This window comes from Lutra lutra, chromosome 9 (assembly GCF_902655055.1).
Source record: "Lutra lutra chromosome 9, mLutLut1.2, whole genome shotgun sequence".
In the NCBI taxonomy this organism is placed as follows: Eukaryota; Metazoa; Chordata; class Mammalia; order Carnivora; family Mustelidae; genus Lutra; species Lutra lutra.
In genome coordinates this window covers 133346770-133364129 of record NC_062286.1, presented here as the reverse complement: position 1 = coordinate 133364129, position 17360 = coordinate 133346770, and the positions used below count along the sequence as shown (strand labels likewise).

Sequence of the window (17360 nt, the reverse complement as noted above, 5' to 3'; positions counted from 1 at the left end):
GGGTGAAGGGAGACCTCTATTTTCTTGATGGTTTGGGAAAATATTGTGCTTTTGCTATGTTTGTTGGCACCTAAAGGACTTTAAAAAAAAAAGGGGGGGTTTTCTCATGGTGGTGAGTTTTAAGTCTACTGTTTTGTGGCAAAATTTGATTTCATTAGATCGTGGCAATATTCAGGCAGGCAACTGAATATTGCCACGATCCTACTGTTTGTTCCTCTATACGAATACACGTTTTCCCCAGTGGATGGATATCTGAGGACAAAGGGGAAGGATTTTTTACCCAGAGAGGCATGGAGGAAAGCTCAGTCCTATTTTTCACACTATAACTTGTTACAGAAATTATCACACAATTAGAGTCGTGGCAAGTGTGCTGAAGGAGAAACTTCCAGAGCAGTGAGTGTGTTTAACAATTGCCTTCGTCTATTAAAAAAAATATCAAAAAAAGAAAAAACAATTGCCTTCGTCTGTTCAGGTACTGTGACAAAGTACCATGGACTCAGTGGTCAGAGTCTTCCATCACAGCTCAGTCCCTATCGGCAGACTCTGGGACCTGGGCAGAGGGCCAGCCTTGGATTCCCCATCCTGGGGAAGAAAGGGCCATCCCTCACCTCAGAAAGGATGAGGCAGCTGGGTGTCCAGAGTGTGAGCAGGCATGCGGACAAGGCGTGCTGTTAGGACCCCCCAAGGCTGAATGATGCCAAAGTTCTGAGATTGCTTACTCTCCATTGCTCTCTCTCCTCCATCCTCCTTCATTCCCGCCCTGGTCTAAGCGGATCTAAAGGAGAGAACCAGGAATACTGATGCTATAACCGCCGCGGACTAGGTCAGGCTGTCCGAGCACTCGAGTGTCAGATTCTCAGAGGTAGCCCCACACGGTGGGTGGTATTATCATTCGCATTTTATGGAAAGCTGAGGCTCAGAGAGGTGAAGCAACTTGTCCACAATGACACAGCAAGAATGTGGCAGCCTCGGTTTTGTCAGGTCTGTCTGACGTCAAAGCCTTTGCTAGGCTTCCATTGCTGCTGTGCCTTCCAGGTTCCTGAATGGAGGTGAGGGGTGGGGGGAGAAAAGAATTTGCTCCCCCCCACCCCCCAAAAAATAAAAAACTTCCAAGAGCCAGACTCCAGAAACGCCCAGAGCTGTTAGCTCCCTGTCGTGGTCCCTGCCTTACCCTCACCATGGAGGAGCCAGGCCAGGAAGCTGAGCTGCGTGCAGATATGTGAAAACTTAGAGCAGAAGCTTTCTGAAATGTTCTAGAACAAGCAGGGAAGTTTCCTCTGGGAACAAGGTGGAGACGTTCCAGTCCATTTAACTGGAGGAGACGAGGTGGGCCAGAGGGACGTTAATGTTGCTAGTTGGTGGTTAATGCTTTCTCCCGAGGGTGCTTATGATTTAGGCCCAGGTTTTTAAACAAACTTCAACCGAGCTAGAGTCAGTGTCCCAGGAAGCTAAGGAGAAATCATTCATGGAAATGACACTTTGAGGGGGATAAAAGGATATCCCAGACAACTTGCCTCCTTTTAGACTCCGCTTGTCCAAAGCAGAGGGTCTTATCACAGGGATCCCTTGCAGGTGTTTCCCAGGTCTCTGCATTTGAAGAAAGTGGCATCTTTTCTCTGCATTCTAGGCCTCTTGCCTTGGCTGGATCAAATGGGAACAAAAACAAAGTTCCAAATGTTCTCACTGTCATACTAGCCAAACCCTTTTTTTAGTTCTCTGTGCCTCAGGACTCTGTGAGTTATAAGTGATGAAAGCCCAGTGGAAAAAAAGAGAATGTGTTGGCTCCTATAACTTAAAAATCTAGAATTAGATTTCACGTCAGGTATGGCTGGATCCAGTGGGGCGGTTGAGAGTTGGGAATCATAGGACTGATTTTCAGTGAGCTAAGCTGGTGGAGATCGCCTTAGCTGAACCCGTCACGGTGGCTATAAGGACTTGGGGGTCCGAAGGGGCCTCCACGGTGGGCACTGACAAGGGGTAAGGGAGCATTCACCATGAGATGCCTGTGGTGCTGTTAGAATAAGGTCAAATCAACAGAGAGATCTTGAGTTTTGTGTGATCCCAGGAGACCTTAAGACTGAGCCATTTCAAGCTTTGAGGAACCTTACAGAGCACCTGGGTTGGGGAGGCAACTCTGTGACAAGTATACCATCCTTCTCATCCTTCAGTTCATGGAAGACGTTGCAAATTGACCACAGCACTTCTTCCTAGTGAGCCCCAATACAGCCTCAGAATCCATCTCAACACTACACTGGAACCAACCTCCATCTGCCAGTTGGTATTAGAACATGAGCCAAGATTGATCTGCAATTTCTCTTCTCAGCCCATGGAGACAAGAAAACAGAAGGTCTGAGGTTTGGTTCGCCCAGTGTCATGTGGGAACTCAGTGACCGGCCCTCCTAATGCTCGGGCAGCCTCCTCTCCTGTGTCATTCTCCTGATTCTAGCCTAGAGGGGAGGTCTGTCCCTTAGTGGAGATTTCCACTCTGCACAGCTGCTGCACAGGGAAAACAAACAGACCTGAGGTCAGGGAAAGGCAGAGAACTTAGCTGCTGACCTCTCTCGCCGCATGCTGTCTGGAGCTGAGTGCAGCGCGGGGGAGCCGGGCAGGGTAAGTTGGGGGACCCACTGGTCCATCCACAGACATCTCAGTGGGCTTTTGGAGGCCCCACCTTAAATGCAGTAAACCCGGGTAACGTGCTCTACTAGGCTGATGTTCTCAAGTGGGGGTGATGCTGAAGTTACTCCCTTTGGGGGTGGGGGCAGGGTTGTCTTGGGCGGGGACACATGGCTGGCAACCAGTCTAGGAAAGCCAGAAAGTAGAGAGCAAGCCCCGACATAGCTATTACTTGCCAGAGGTGCCCCAGACCAGCTGATGATTTGACTGGAGGAAGGTAGGGGTGTCCTGACCCCAAGGAGTCTATCGTGACATATGTGATATATGGACTTAATGGTTGTAGTGGGCCGACATGGGGCTCGCCATGCACCTCTCACAAAGCCTAGAGCTTTGCATCAGTTAATTCAGATTCACAAGACAATCCTATAGAATAGGTGGAGTTATTGCCTGGGAACAGACATGGACCCGGAGGCTTGGAGGGAGGGGACAGAGCTCCCCATGGACACGCTTGAGTAAGGGCAGAGCCAGGCTTGAGGTCAGGTCTGCCTGAGCCCAGTTCTGAGAGCTGCACTCCTTGGGCGAGCAACTGTCATGAAAGGGAACAGAATAGAGTATTCGAGTTGCTGGAGAGCCATTAAGCACATCGCTCCCCACAGCAGCTCGTTCGGTGCAAGGTGCTGGGTGGGAACAGAGAAGCCTGTGGGATCCCTGCCCTCATATCATTCCCGGAAAGGGTGGGGTGTGCACTTGGGAGAATGTCACCACCGAGGCTGAAGAGCAGAAGTAAATGCCTGTTCACGACTCTCCCTGCTGAGCTCATGGCCCGCAGATGGGTGCAGTCCACAGTCTGGAAACTTCTGGGCTATGACAAGCCCCTAGTGTGCAGGTGAGAAAACGGAGGTTCAAAATGAATCAACGTCCCCCCACGTTACACAGCCAGTGAGCAAGGAGGCCAGGACGCCAATCTGGTGCCACTGACTCATCTGGGGGCCCATGAAAACCAGTAAGAACCAAACAGTGGAAGTGGAAGGGCCTCTGAGAGGAGGAGCCTGGATGGAGAACCCGCCACAGGTGCTGGTCCCGATGCCTACAGCCGTTTGGGGCTCTGTGATTGTGACAGCCCCCATGATGTCCCCTACCCGGGCTTAAACCCGAGCCCAGCGCCTGCCTGGCCCTTGGGAAGCCCCCAGTTTCACAGATGGGGCCAATTATGGTTGGAAATTCATCTTCAATTTCTCTGGCTTGCCCCTTCTCTGGGGGGTCTGGTCCTCATCAGGGCACCCTGTCTGACGACAGAAGCAGATGTTCCCAGGTAGGCTGGACACACCCACGCCTCCGGTGGGTCTGGCAGAGGCCGGAAGGAGAGGCAAGGTTGTGGCTAATCCTCCCCTCGTCAGCAGTCAGCTCCCCGGAGCCCCTGGGGAGGCCGTGGAGCGGCTGCTGATGGCAGAACCAGCTGCAAGGGAAATGCGCGGACAGATGTGGCCACGGTCTCAGCTTCACTGCGGTGAATCGGAAATGGTGCCGCATGCGGAGCCATCAGACGCCAGCATGGATCCCAGGGCCACCACTCGCTGCTAAGCCCGTTTGCCTCAAAGAGACCCATCTTATCCCCAGCAGCACCTTTAGTCCTGGGTCACTGCCTATCCAGTAAAGGCTACTTGTCCCTATTATGGCTAACCTCACTGTGGACAACAGCTGTACTGTGGGGGCCCAAGGGAAACGGAAGACCTATTTCTGCCCCAGCCCCAGCCCCAGCCCACTCTCCCAGGCCCCTGACCTGCCCTCAGCCTCAGGAGTTCCTGGCTTCACCCTTTGTCCAGGACCTTCAGAGAGATTCTGATAACAGTAGCTCTGAGGCTGAGAAGGGGTTGTCGTGAGGACAGCATGTCCCTGCAGATAAGTTCTAACCTCCTGGCCCCTCCTTGGAGTGTTTCAGACCAGAGAAGGGGAACTCGTCACTCGGGACGTGCAGGGACACTGCTCTGAGTCCTAAACTCTGCCAAAGTGCTTTTACCTGCCTGGTTCTGCTTTAGTGTGGTCTGTTGGGTTCTGTGTCTTAAATCTACTCTGACAATTTCAGGTAAAAATGGGATACCTTGAGAGGTTATAGAGATGCTCCTTTTGGTCATAAAAAATAAAAATCCAGAAAACCTAACAAAAGATATTTGAACAAAGATTTTGTTGGCTCGTGTAATGGAAAAGTCAGTGGTAAGGTGGGTTTCAGGTAAAGTTTGATCCAGCCACTCAACACTTTGGGAGCCAGAGTGCCACAACACCTACCCCTTTTCTACATACATCTGTGTGCTTATGCCCCCAGAATGGCCACCCCATTCCAAATATCCCTGACCTTCCAGCTCAAGTATCTGCACCAACTGGAGTGCTCTTCCATGTCTCTTGGTTTACATTCCTGCAGGAGGGAATCTGATGTCCAGGTTCATCCTTCCTGTCCAGGCACCAGAAGTTTTATGTTTCTGGCCAGTGAGTGAATCCTCTCTCTAGGGTCCAGTGTCCCAGGCTTGTTCAGATAGTGCTGGCTAGACCACAAGAGGCACATGTCTGTCCCACCTCAGTAGAGGCAGGATGTCTGAGAAGGGGTCATGGACCAGTCAGCCATCCTGATACCTCTCAGAGAAGTGGCGACTCAGCCCCTACAAATTCCTCCCTGAATTGGAGACGATCCAAGGAGTCTCATTTTGTTCTTAATTAATAACTTCAAGAAAACTTTAAGTTTGGTTCTGGTTAGAATTTCTTTGCCTCACTGTTTCCTGAATTTCTTTGCCTCAGCCTCACTGTTTCCTGAGGCTCTGTTTCTGGTTCTTTCAGGAGGAGAAATTCAGACTCAGGCTCTGTGACATGTCTCTGCTATCAGTGAGTCCCGGGTCACCCTAGGAGTGCCACGGACAGGAGGCAGGGTGACTTCTCCAAACAAATATGCATTATTTTATTACTTTCATACCAGGAAAGAGGTTTCATCTTCAAAACAATGCACTCACGTCATCGATTAGGCTGGAAGAACTTGTTTGGCCAAATTTAGAAGCCACAAGAAGGTCAGAGAATAAATTTAGAACTGAACTCTGAACCTTGAGGGCCCGTCGGTCACGGTTAACTTTTCCTGCCACCTTGCGTTGGATTGGTTTCCCTCTGACTCCTATGTCCACGGAATTCCACCTAGGCCTGGCTCTTCTACTTATAAGCTGTGTGACTCTAGGAATGTGTTTAACCTCTCTGAGCCTTCCTTTCATTATCTTTTAAAGAATGGATGGGGGGGTTGGTAATAAAAACATCTACCTTACAGGATGTTAGGAAGATTAAGACTTTTTGTTCCAGGAAAATATGCATAACATAAAATTTCCCACCTTACCCATTTTTAAGTGTATGGTTCAGGGCATTAAGCACATTCACATTGCTGTTCAACCATCACCACCATCCACCTCCAGAACATCTTCATCTCCCCCAACTGAAACTCTGTCCCCATTAAACACTAACTCCTTGGTCCCTCTCCCCCGGGCACTGGCTCCCACCATTATTGTCTTCCCTTCCTCCCTTCCTTCTTCCTTCCTTCCCTCCCTCCCTCCCTTCCTTCTTAAATTTATTTGTTTGCTTATTAGAGAGAGGTGGAGAGAGCAAGCTTAGGCACGCAAGCCTGGGGAGAGGCAGAGAGACAGAGAGAGAGAATCAGAGGCAGGCTCCCTGCCCAGCGCAGAACTTGGGGCCAGGGGCTGGAAGGGGGCTCTCGATCTCATGACTCTGAGATCACAACCTGAGCCAAAACCAAGAGTGGGATGCTTAACTGACTCTGCCCCCCAGGCACCCCCACCACCCGCCATTCCACTTTCTGTCTCTAGGACTTTGACTGCTCTAAGGACCTCATAGAGGAGGAATCATACCATAATTGTCCTTTTATGACTGGCCTCCTTCACTGTGCATCATGTCCCCAGAGCTCATTCATGTTGCAGCCTGTGTCAGAATTCCCTTCCAGTGTAAGGACGAACGGTGTTCCCGTGTACAGGGAGACCACATTTGTTTACCTACCCATCTGCTGATGGGACACGGGTTGTTCCGCCTTTTGGCTACTGTGCGTAATGTTGCCATGAACACGGGTGTATGAATATCGGGTCAAGTCTGGGTATACACCAGGAGTGTGATTAAAATATTTGGTGGAGAGCCCTTAGCCCATGCTTGGCGTAGATGAAACGTTCAGCAGTGTGGCAAATAAAACCCATGTTAGGAAAATAGTGGGTGAACTTTTTTAAAATGCAAATTAAAGAATGGGTTGTCAGATTAGCAATGACTAAAAAGTAATGTTCCTCAAGCAGTTGGGGTATAGTGAGCTATGTAATAATGTATAAAAATGATATATATTCCACCTATAAAATAGGTACCGTTGGTGGATCATTTACTGTGTGCCTGAAACAAAGCTAAGCTCTGTGTATATTCTCACATTTACTCCTCCCAACAACCTAAAGGGGTGGGTCTGTTATTTCTCCATCTTACAAATGAGAAAATAGAGGTCCCAAGTGGTAACATGGCTCTCCAGGTCTCACAGCCAGCAAGTAGCAGAGCTGTGGGATTCAAACCCAGGACCACGGCTCTAAGAGTAGAAAAGCCAAGGAAAAAATTGCTTTCTAAAGGCTGACTGTGGCCCCTAGGAAGGATGGGAGTACTTACTTTCCACGTTGCATTCGTCTGTATTTTTTCCCTAAACCAGGGGGAAAAAGAGCATATTAGATAAGGAAAGAAACAGTTGTCTCTTGCAAGCAGGCCTCTTTGATGATAAAACATCTATGTCTTGTGTCTCCTGCCACAAACTCAGTTTGTGTCCATTTTTTTCCAGTTGAAGAAGAGCAGAGTGTTCTGGCTGTGTCTTCTGGCTGATTGCTTAATAATCATGGACACACACACACACACACACACGCACGCACACGCATGCACATGGCCGGACACAGGAGAAAAGACAAAGCCAGCAGTAGCCAAAACTCTGCTAGATCGATGCGGACTGTTACAGACACAGCTTTCCAAAAAGCGGAGCTCAGTGAGATAAATATTTTTCCTGTGAGAAGAGGCTTAAGTTGGCGATCTTAACAACCCCCCAATTCATTCCAGATCTGCTCAGAGCGGCTGGCGTCAGGGCGCCCATCTTGATGTACTTAGGATCACTGAGTAACTGCAGCGTGCCTGCGTGTCTGGCTGGCTTCTCCCACGTGGCGGGGTGCCACGGGGTGCCGGCCAGGGCGGGCATGGAGTCTGTCTCCAGAAGATGCTCTCCCCACACCTCCTGAGCTCCCACAACTTCTTGGGGTCCCTAACTTGCTTCTCCTGGGAAACCAGCACTATTTGTTCTCAACCGGAGGCCTGAGAATTTCAGCCTCTTTTCTTGGCAAAGACTCTGTACTTTTGGTTCCGGAGACAGTCTGCAGGAAGAATTTAGAATTAGGGCCTTTGGAAACCTATACACATGAAGAAGCCTGGGTTATCTCAAAGACTGGAAGCTTCACTACCCAGGCAGAAATTCGTTGACTGATGGATTCATTCCCTCCCTGGGTTGTACACTCAACAACTGTGTATTGGGCTCCTCCCAAGGGTTAAGATTTGGTACGGAGCTAGAGTCAGACAGTACGAAGCTGCTGGAGGCACAAGATCCATTCGGTCATCCGTGCACCCGTTCATTCATTCAGCAAGTATTTACTGAGTCCCTCCCAGGGGCCAGGCCCTCTCCTGGGAGGGCTGGTCCATTAGGGCATGCATTCTCGCTGGAGGGACAGACGGGAGACAAGGAAAATGTAGTGAAGAGGATATCTGCTGGTGTGAAATGCTAAAGAGAAAAAACCGAGATGGGGAATTGGGAAAATGGAGGGGGGCAGGGCTGGTCCCACTGAGATAAGTAGCCTGGGAAAGGCTCACGAGGAGGTGATATTTAAGTGACAAGCTGCTGGAGAGAAGGGAAGATGATTCAGGGGGCAAGCATTAATCGCGCTGACTCACGGATCGCGCAAGTCCCCTTTCAGTGATCTCTCAGTCCCGATTATGCCAGCGAGAGTCTTTCTGTTGTTAGTATGTCTTTAATGCCTCGAGAAGACCTACTGATCTCTGGACCTTAAAGGAATGGGCTTAGCAGACAATGTGGCTACCTGCACTCGGACACAGCTTTGTGATCAGTGCGACTATCTCCCAGCTCCAGCTTCTGTCCTTTTGGCATCATTTGATGGCGAATGATGCTGGCTCTTCATTTACAGCCACGATTAAATTGTCCTTTCAAAATATGCTTATTTTCTGAAAAGCGAGGTCATTTATGGAAAAGTATCCAGCACCTTGCAATACAGGAGGTAGTCTGGTATGGGGAAGGGGGGGACGTCAGGAAGGCAATAAACGTATCAAGTCTGGGACGCACGACAGCAGGACAAGCTGCTCGGAGCCTGGCTTGGGGCGTGAAACCTTCTGGGTGGGATTCAGCCTGCCATCAGTGAAGAGGATGGCGCCCCCCCAGGGAGAGGGTGGATCTGGGCAAGGGGCTCAGAAGAGGCGCTATGGGGGGCAGGCTCGAAGGCAAGGGCAAGCTTGGACTTACCCACGAACGACATACAGGGTGTTGGAGGGAATGGCGGGAACATCACACGCCAAGTGGTGGAAAGAGGAAGAAAATCAGCCGGGCAGGATGGGAATATGGGAGCAGAGTTGCCCGAGGAGGCAGACCCTCAGAAAACCACCTTAATTTATCTCGTGCAGTGACTAATCCTAACATGAATTCTAAAACTTCCTTTCATTGAGCACTGCTTTCTTGTATCTTCTTAGGTCATCTCAGCAGACCCACGAGGTAGTGCTGTTGTTATGGCCTCATTCAACAGACGGGGAACTTCGGGCTCAGGCCAAGTCACCTGTGCAAGGTTAGGCAGCCAGTGAGAAGCCATCAGGACTTTTTTTTCAACCTATTTTTTTAAAATGGAGATAAAGCCCCATAAAACTTACACTCTTATTTTTTATTATTTTAAAAGATTTTATTTATTTCTTTGAGAGAGAGAGCGAGAGAGCACATGAGCAGCGGGGTGGGGTAGAGGGAGAGGGAGAAGCAGACTCCTTGCTGAGCAGGGAGCCCGACACAACATGGGACTCCATCCCAGGACCCCGAGATCATGACCTGAGCCAAAGGCAGATGCTTAACCGACTGAGCCACCCAGGCGCCCCTAAAACTCATACTTTCGAAGTGTACAGTTAAGCACATTCACAAAGTTGTGCAACTGTTACTACCATCTAATTCCAGAACATTTCCACGCCCCCCCCAAGAAACTCCATCCCCATTAGCAGTCACCGCCCCCATTAGAAGTCATCCTTCTCTGCTCCCAGCCTTCAGCAACCACTCATCTGTGTTCTGTCTCTATGGATTTGCCTATTCTAAACATTCCATAGAAATGGGATCATCTGCTCTGTGGCCTTCTGTGTCTGGCTTCTTTCACTCAGCATTCTGTATCCAAGAGTCATCTACGGTGGGACATGTACGGCTGCCTCATTTCTTTATACGACCCAACACTGTCCCACTGTCTGGCTGCACCATGTTTCACGAACCACCCGTTGGTTGATGAACACTTGGGTCGTCTTGGCTTCTTGGCTTCAGAGAATAACCCTGCTGGGAATGTTTGCGTGCGTGTCTTGCATGGACACGTGTTTTCATTTCTCCCAGGTGTACGTGGAGGAGTGACAAATGCCCCGCCGACTCGTAACTGTGCTGAACCACTGGAGGAACGGCCGTACTGTCTTCCAAAGCAGCCGCCCGTGCTCCGCCGCTTCCAGCCCACGGGGTCCGAGGCTCCAATCTTTCCAGTCCTCGCTGGTGCTCGTTGTCCGTCCCTCAGAGGAGGGTCAGTAGTCTCAGTGGTGGTGAAATGGCATCTCGTTGTGGATTTGATTTGCTGGGGGAAGCAGTCAGGGGGTGTTTAATTCAGAATGTATGGTCCCCACAGCCTGGTGTTGCCAATCTGGGTCCAAGGGAACAGAGAGGGGGAAGATCTGACGGAGTCTGGACATGTGAGTGGGTGGCCAGGGCTTGGGACTGCTCCGAGGATGGGGGAGAAACATAGGAGTAGGGCGGTGGGCTGTGAGGTTCAGAGACTGGGAGAATTTGGGGGTACAGTAGCGTTGGCGAGGGCACATGCCAGGAATAGAACTGGGAGATTGGACACCCCTGTCTCCCTGGGTCCAGGGTCAGCCTCTTCCAAGGATAAGGCCTTGGCCTTAGGCTTCCTTTATTATTATTTTTATTTTTTAAAATTTTGTATTTTTAATTTAAATTCAATTAACATACAGTGTATTAAGTTTTCGAGGTAGAGTTCAGTGAGTCATGAGTCTTCTAGAACACCCAGTGCTCATGACATCACATGCTCTTCTTAATGTCCATCCCCCAGTTACCCCATCCCCCTGCCCCCCTCCTCTCCAGCAACCCTCAGTTTGTTTCCTATGATTAAGAGTCTCTTATGGTTTGTCTCCCTCTCTGATTTCGTCTCATTTTATTTTTCCCTCCCTTCCCCCTATGCTCCTCTGTTTCGCTTCCTAAATTCCACATATGCGTGAAATCGTATGATAATTGTCTTTCTCTGATTGACTTATTTCACTCAGCATAATACCCTCTAGTTCCATCCATGTTCTTGCAAATGGCAAGATTTCTTTTTTCAATGGCTGAGTAGTATTCCATTTTGTGTGTGTGTGCGCGCGCGTGTGTATCACATCTTCATCATCTGCTGATGGACATCTGGGCTCTTTCTGTAGTTTGACTATTGTGGGCACGGCTGCTATAAACTTTGGGATGCAGGTGTTCGGGCTTCCTTTAGACGAATGAGACCGAAGCTGAGCGACAGAATTCCTCCTCAGAAAAGCCAGTGTGAAGGGGATCTCGAGGACAGAACTCTACCAGGGCTCTCTGTGCCAGCTAAGGGTGTCATGTCGTCCCACCTACTGTCTCCAAAGTTGTGACTTTCAGGGTCCTGCTTCCCCAAGGGTCTGCAATTCCCAGTACACTGGGTCAGGGTTCATTCCCATGTCCCTGGTGTGGGGGACAGGGCTCTGAAGACCACAGGTGCACTGTTGCTAACTATCAGCTGATTTCTAATCATTAATGCATACGGTGCTCCTGTTTCTTGAGCATTTATTACGCAGCCTTAATGACGTACCCTGCTCCAATGCTTCATGCATTTAATTTCCATCCCCACTTTACAGATGAGGAAACAGTTTCTGGCAGGTGAGGGAGGTGGTGTGGCCGACATCAGGCCACCAGTGAGCTGTATGGTCAGGGTCTGAACCTTGTCTCCACCATGCACCCCGGGAGCCTTCCATTTTAAGGCTTCCTCGACAGATGTGTTGGTTTTCTGTGTAACAGACTGCCACACACCTAGCCGCTTAGAACAATCCCCATTTACGAGTCCTGGTTTGGTGAGCCAGAGTTGATGGGGCCGGGTTCTCTGTCGAGGGCATTGTAAGGCTCGATTCAAGATATTAGTCAGGCTGAGTTGCCGTCCAGAGGGCCTGGGGACAAATCCACTTTCAAGATCACTCTTGAGGGTGTCATTTGGTTCCATGTAGCTATAGGACTGAGGTCTCTTCTTCATGACCAGTGGCCAGCCGGGTCACTTTCAGCTTCTGGAGGCCCACCATATTCCTTCCCACAAGCCTCCCCCATTTTCAAAGCCATCAATGGAGAGACTCTCCCTCACATGGAATCCCTCTCTTACTTTAAACCTCTTTTGACTGGAAGAGCCAGTCCTGTTTAAGGGCTCACCTGATAAGGTCAGACCCACCCAGGATAGTCTCCCCTCTGCCACAGAAGGTGACACAATCACAGGAGGCATATCTCATTACATTCACAGGTTCCATCCCACTCCAAGGGGAAAGGATTATGCAAGGTCATCTTAATATTCTGCCTGGCCACAAAAGGTCTTGGGTTTTACTAAAAAATGGTCATGATAGCAGGACTGATACCGGTACAACCGTTCATTGGTTAGAGCTTCATGGTTTTCAGACTGATTCTATGTCTGTACTCCTGTTGGAGCTCAGAAGCGGTGCTGTGACGTACGTGCTTTATCCCCATTTTGCCCACGAGAGAGAGGAGAATGCCTACCTAGTCCAGCAAGGGCTCAAGTCCAGATTACTGACCCCCAGCCCAGGGCTCTCGGCATCCACAGGACCCCTGCCTCCTCTTAGAGCCCTCAGATCTCATCACCATCCTTGGAAGGGGGGAAGCACCATTTCCAGCCAGCCCATCTTTCAGGGAGTGCCTCCCTGTCAACTCGCCACATTGGGTCATCGGAACTCCAGCTTTTACGGGAACTACCACTGGGCTGGGCAAACCACCTCATTTAGCAGGAAAAACCAATAAAGCCTGAGGGGCGCAGAATCAAAACAGCATGTGCTCAGGAAGGTCCCAGCTTGGCAGAGGCCCAGCCACGCAGCAGGGGAGGCGGTCTGGCTCAGGCTGTGGTACACCGGCCAAAAGCAAGGGGCCACCCGCTCCAGGGGGGGTGGCAGTGTGTCAGGTAGTAGTCACCACTGTCCTGTATCAGTGGGCACCAGGCATTTCCCTGCCCCAAGTGTCAGCCCCCGGATGCCCACATCTTCCAGACTTCCCATAGGGTACCCCCCCTTTTAATATGTAAACCAAGGCCCAAGATTCCAGTGAGAAATCCAGAACCGTGGCTCCCGTGACCCCTAACGATTCTTGAGGGTTTCAACATTTCTTCTAGATACCTTTATGCTGACATGTGCTGATTTTTAAAAATTCTCTGCTCTTCTGAAATCACTGTCTTTTCTCCTTGTATCCCATGCTGGACACTGCTCAGATTCTTTCATTTTCCCTAAAGTACTGCTGACACCAGCCCGCCAGAGTGGGCTCTAGAGATAACTGTTGTGAGCCCGTGGGAAGGATCTGGCTGACTTGAGCTGAGGGGGTCTCCCGGAAGGTCACTGGGAATGTGCACAGGCCTGGAAATGGGCCTGAACCAAGAGCTCCAGAACTCAAGGTGGGCTCACAGCAGACATTCCGGCCAGGGCCCCATTGAACCAGAATGAACGAAATCCAATGTGTTCCATCTCCTGTCTGCCCACCCCCGCTTTCCTTTTCCAAGGAGGCTGTGCCTGCTTCGCCTGGTATGGCTCTTGGGCCTGTCCGTGTTAAGGGGACCGTGGGGCTCCGGGGCCAGGCCCGGCAGACCTATAGCAGATGGGCAAAAACTAGGTCCTCAGAAGGAAAATGGGTGCTGTCAGGAAGAGAGAAAGTCTAGAGAATAGGGGGAAATGGGAAGGCGGGCGAGCACATCTGGGAGTAAATTTAAGAATCCCCATCCTAAGATTTCATTGCCTGGAGACTTTCATGTGTTGTCCCCTCCCATCCCCCAAGCCCTCCTTTCCCCTGCTGTCCATTATCAGCAAGTGCATTTCTGTGCTTTCTTATACTGAACTAGTATCTTCTCTCCCACCCACCAATGCTTGGGGCCCACCTTGACACATCCAGAGTCTCCTTAAACTGCTGGATTAAACGAAGTATTTTCTACCTGAGGTTGAATTGTGTCCCCCCAAAGATCTGTTGAAGTCCTATCCCCTTGTCCCTGTGCATTTGACCTTATTTGGAAATAGGGTCTTTGCAGATGTCGTCAGGTCAAGGTCACTAGGGCGGGCCCTAGTTCAGCGATGGTGCCCTTATAACAAGAGGGCAATGCCTTGTGAAGACAGAGACCATTGGGACAAGGCGGCATGACCCCCCTAGGCAGAGACGGGAGAGGGGCAATGGCCAGGTAAGAGGCGCTGAGGACGGACAGCCACCACCAGAAGCTGGGAGAGGCAAGGAGGGACCCTTTCCTAGATTCCTAGATCTTTTAGAGGGACACGGCCCTACTGACACCTTGATTTTGGACATCTAGCTTCCAGAACTGTGAGAGGTTAACATTTCTGTTGCTTTAAGCTACCTGGTTTACCGTATACTTTGTTACAGCAGCCGCAGAAAGCTGATACACATCCTCAGGGCTCTAACCTTGGGATGCAAAGCAGTAGACAAAGCTATACATTGTAGCTTGGTTTTTCCTTTTAACAGAGAGGGAAAAAGGCATGTTCTTGCAACGGTAAAGCAAGTTATAGAAAGTAACATCAATGATCCCTATTTTACAGATGGAGAAACTGAGGCTCAGACTTGTCTAAGTCACAGAGCTAGGAAGAGGCAAAGTATGGACTTAACCTTGGTTGTTTTTTTTGTTTTGTTTTGTGTGGGTTTTTTTGTTTTTTGTTTTTTGTTTTTTTTTTAATCAAGGCTTACACTCCTCACCTTCCTGTGACTCTGTGGACATGTAGCTCACAAATTACAGCACAGTCCCCACATCCCCGTCCCCAGAGGTCCCCTTCCTTATTCCATGAGCTCAGGACTTCGTACTAGCCTCGTGCGTATGGGAACCACCTGTTCCAGCCACATCTTCTGTAACATGAGCCTCCCCAAAGTGAACCCTCTTTCCCTGGTGATTTTCATTACAAAATCGGAGATGCAATCCCACCAAACTCCTCTCCCAGTAGGCCAAGTAAGAATGTTCGGCAAAGAAGGAATTAATTGATAAACAGCTTGTAGTACACAAACTCCAGAGTCCGCCTGGGGTGTTTTGCAACACTTTTTGGAAACTCCAGGATTACAGTTCCAGCACAAACTGTTTATTTCAGGCTGTTAAGCCACACACATGTCTTGCATGCCTGGGAATCCACTGGCTTTGCTCTGAACATTGGAAACGGATCCCCTCTCTTCTGTGTGGGCATTTGCCACGGCTGGTAGAGCAGGGCTGCAATACCTGGGGAGACCAGTAGGGGTCTTCTTCCAAAAGGAAATGGATTTTAGGCTGAAGATTCTGGAAATTCAAGACTTCAGGTTCTAGAAAATAAAGCTGTTCCTTTGGGAGGGAGTCCACTCTCCTTACCATGTGGGTTAGCCTCTGGCATAGAGTCACTCAGCCCTGAGGATGGGGCAAGAAACATTTCCCCTGTCCCAGGGAAACACAGGAGCTAGGGCCTGGGTGCCTGGGACAGCCTCTGTCTCTGCAGTTGGCACCAGAAGGGAGAGGAAATGGCACATCGCCTTGTAAAAAGAAAAACTGAAACGGCAGGCTGTCTACATGTGTCTTTTGTAAATTGTTTATCTTGGGATGACCAGATGGCTCATCTCTGGGAGAACCCCTGACCATTTCCAGTGTTGCTAACAGCCTCCATCAGCAAACAGTCCCCCTGAACCAGCCCACGTGCCTATGCAGGAGTCCCAGACCTGCTGGCCGGGGACCTTGGGCATTCCTGGAGTCTGACTCTGCCCCACGGGGACCTGGATCCTCATTCAGATGCGAGCGCCAGGTTAGGCGACTGCAGGGACAGCGCAAGAACAACTCCAGTGGGGGGGGCTTGAAGTGTTAATACTGCTGGGCTCCCCAGTAGAGCCCTAGCCCCTCACCCACCCAGGGTCTCCCAGTGAGGTCCCTATTCAGCCTCTGTCCTCATGTGCCACTACTCAAGTGCTCAAAATGCATTTGAACACCAGTATTTCCTCCCTGCCAGACGTCTCCACCCACCCCCTTCCCCCGGCTGTGTGAGTGTGGTAAAACCACCTGCCCTCTCTGAGCCACAGCATTAAGCTGTAAACAGGGCGAGGGGCTGACACCTCTTCCTGCCTGCCTCCCAGGCTGGGTGAGAACGGGTGGAGGTAGGATGGGTTATGTGAAGACTCTGCAAGTCTTCCCCAGCCCCTGCCTTTACTAGAACAAGATCAGTTGTGATTCATTCTGGCGGGGGGAGGAGAAAGGGCACAAAAGGTGCTCTTGCCTTCCTGGGCAGAGGATAGGGAGCTCTCGCCTGTCCCTCTCTGGGCTCCATCCCGAGGCACCCCTGAACGAGGCCTCTCTTCGGAGCCTTGCAGGTACAGTTCCAGGGGTAAGATTTCAGTTCTAGGTGTGTCCAGAAGCTGCAAGCCTGAGGAAGGATGTCAGAAACCTGATGGACATTTTTAAAAGCTCATTGTGGTTTTCATGTTGGGGCAGAGGGCCAGGTGGAGGCAGGGGGACCAGTGAAGACCAGAAAGGTGGCAGGGGTGGGGGCCTGGCGCTGGGGGAGGGGATGAAAAGGAGGGAACCGACTCAGGGTGTTTCTGAGAAGTAGAGCAGAGAGTGAAATCTCTTGGCCAAGGCCCTCTGCGGAGGAGGGAGAGGCTGTTGAGGACTTTACAGCCTGGCCGGGAAGACGAAATTCTCACCCAAGGAGCTAGACTTCAGTGGTCTACAGAGTAGAAACTTAATCTTAGAGGTGCAGAGAGCAGGTTCCAAACTCTTAAAATGTAGAAGGACAATGCTGACAGATCTGGTCACATAAATATTTGGAGCTTTTGCTACACATACACACACGCACACACAGACACATCATGAAGAACAAGAAAAAGGGCGAGGGGCTGGAAGAACACTAGAAGTCACCAAGAAAAAGCTAGGTAGCTGGGACAAAAGAACATGAACTGGTAAGTTCCAGAACGGGAGATGCTAAAGATAATGAGCTTACAGAAATACTCTCCATCTCATGAGCAATCAGGGAGAGGAGGGTGAAAAAGCCCACTTGCCCACGCCCCAGAGAAAACACATGAATGAGGTGAGAGGAGGAAGCGATCCAACTGTCCAAGAAGGGGAGAATCTGACCAGGACTCAGTGGGAGACTGAGGGTGGGGCGTGGGGTCCAAGGCTCAATGACGTCGGCAAAGCCCCTGC

General features: G+C 50.4%; 1 protein-coding gene across 4 annotated transcripts in view; it reads left to right on the top strand.

Moving 5' to 3' along the window:
* The window catches only part of RIPOR3 (RIPOR family member 3), a 72959-nt gene that overhangs the window by 16187 nt on the left and 39412 nt on the right, over positions 1-17360 (top strand). Inside the window, exon 2 of one of the 4 annotated variants that reach the window (XM_047746849.1) lies at positions 2169-2610. The exons of 1 other annotated variant lie outside the window; for it this stretch is intronic. In XM_047746849.1, the coding sequence (XP_047602805.1) occupies positions 2569-2610 (42 nt within the window). In that variant the 5' untranslated portion in view covers positions 2169-2568. Of the gene's footprint in view, positions 1-2168; positions 2611-10105; positions 10470-16400; positions 16529-17360 lie in introns of those variants that run through there. 2 more of the 4 variants (XM_047746852.1, XM_047746853.1) reach the window with 2 other exon arrangements.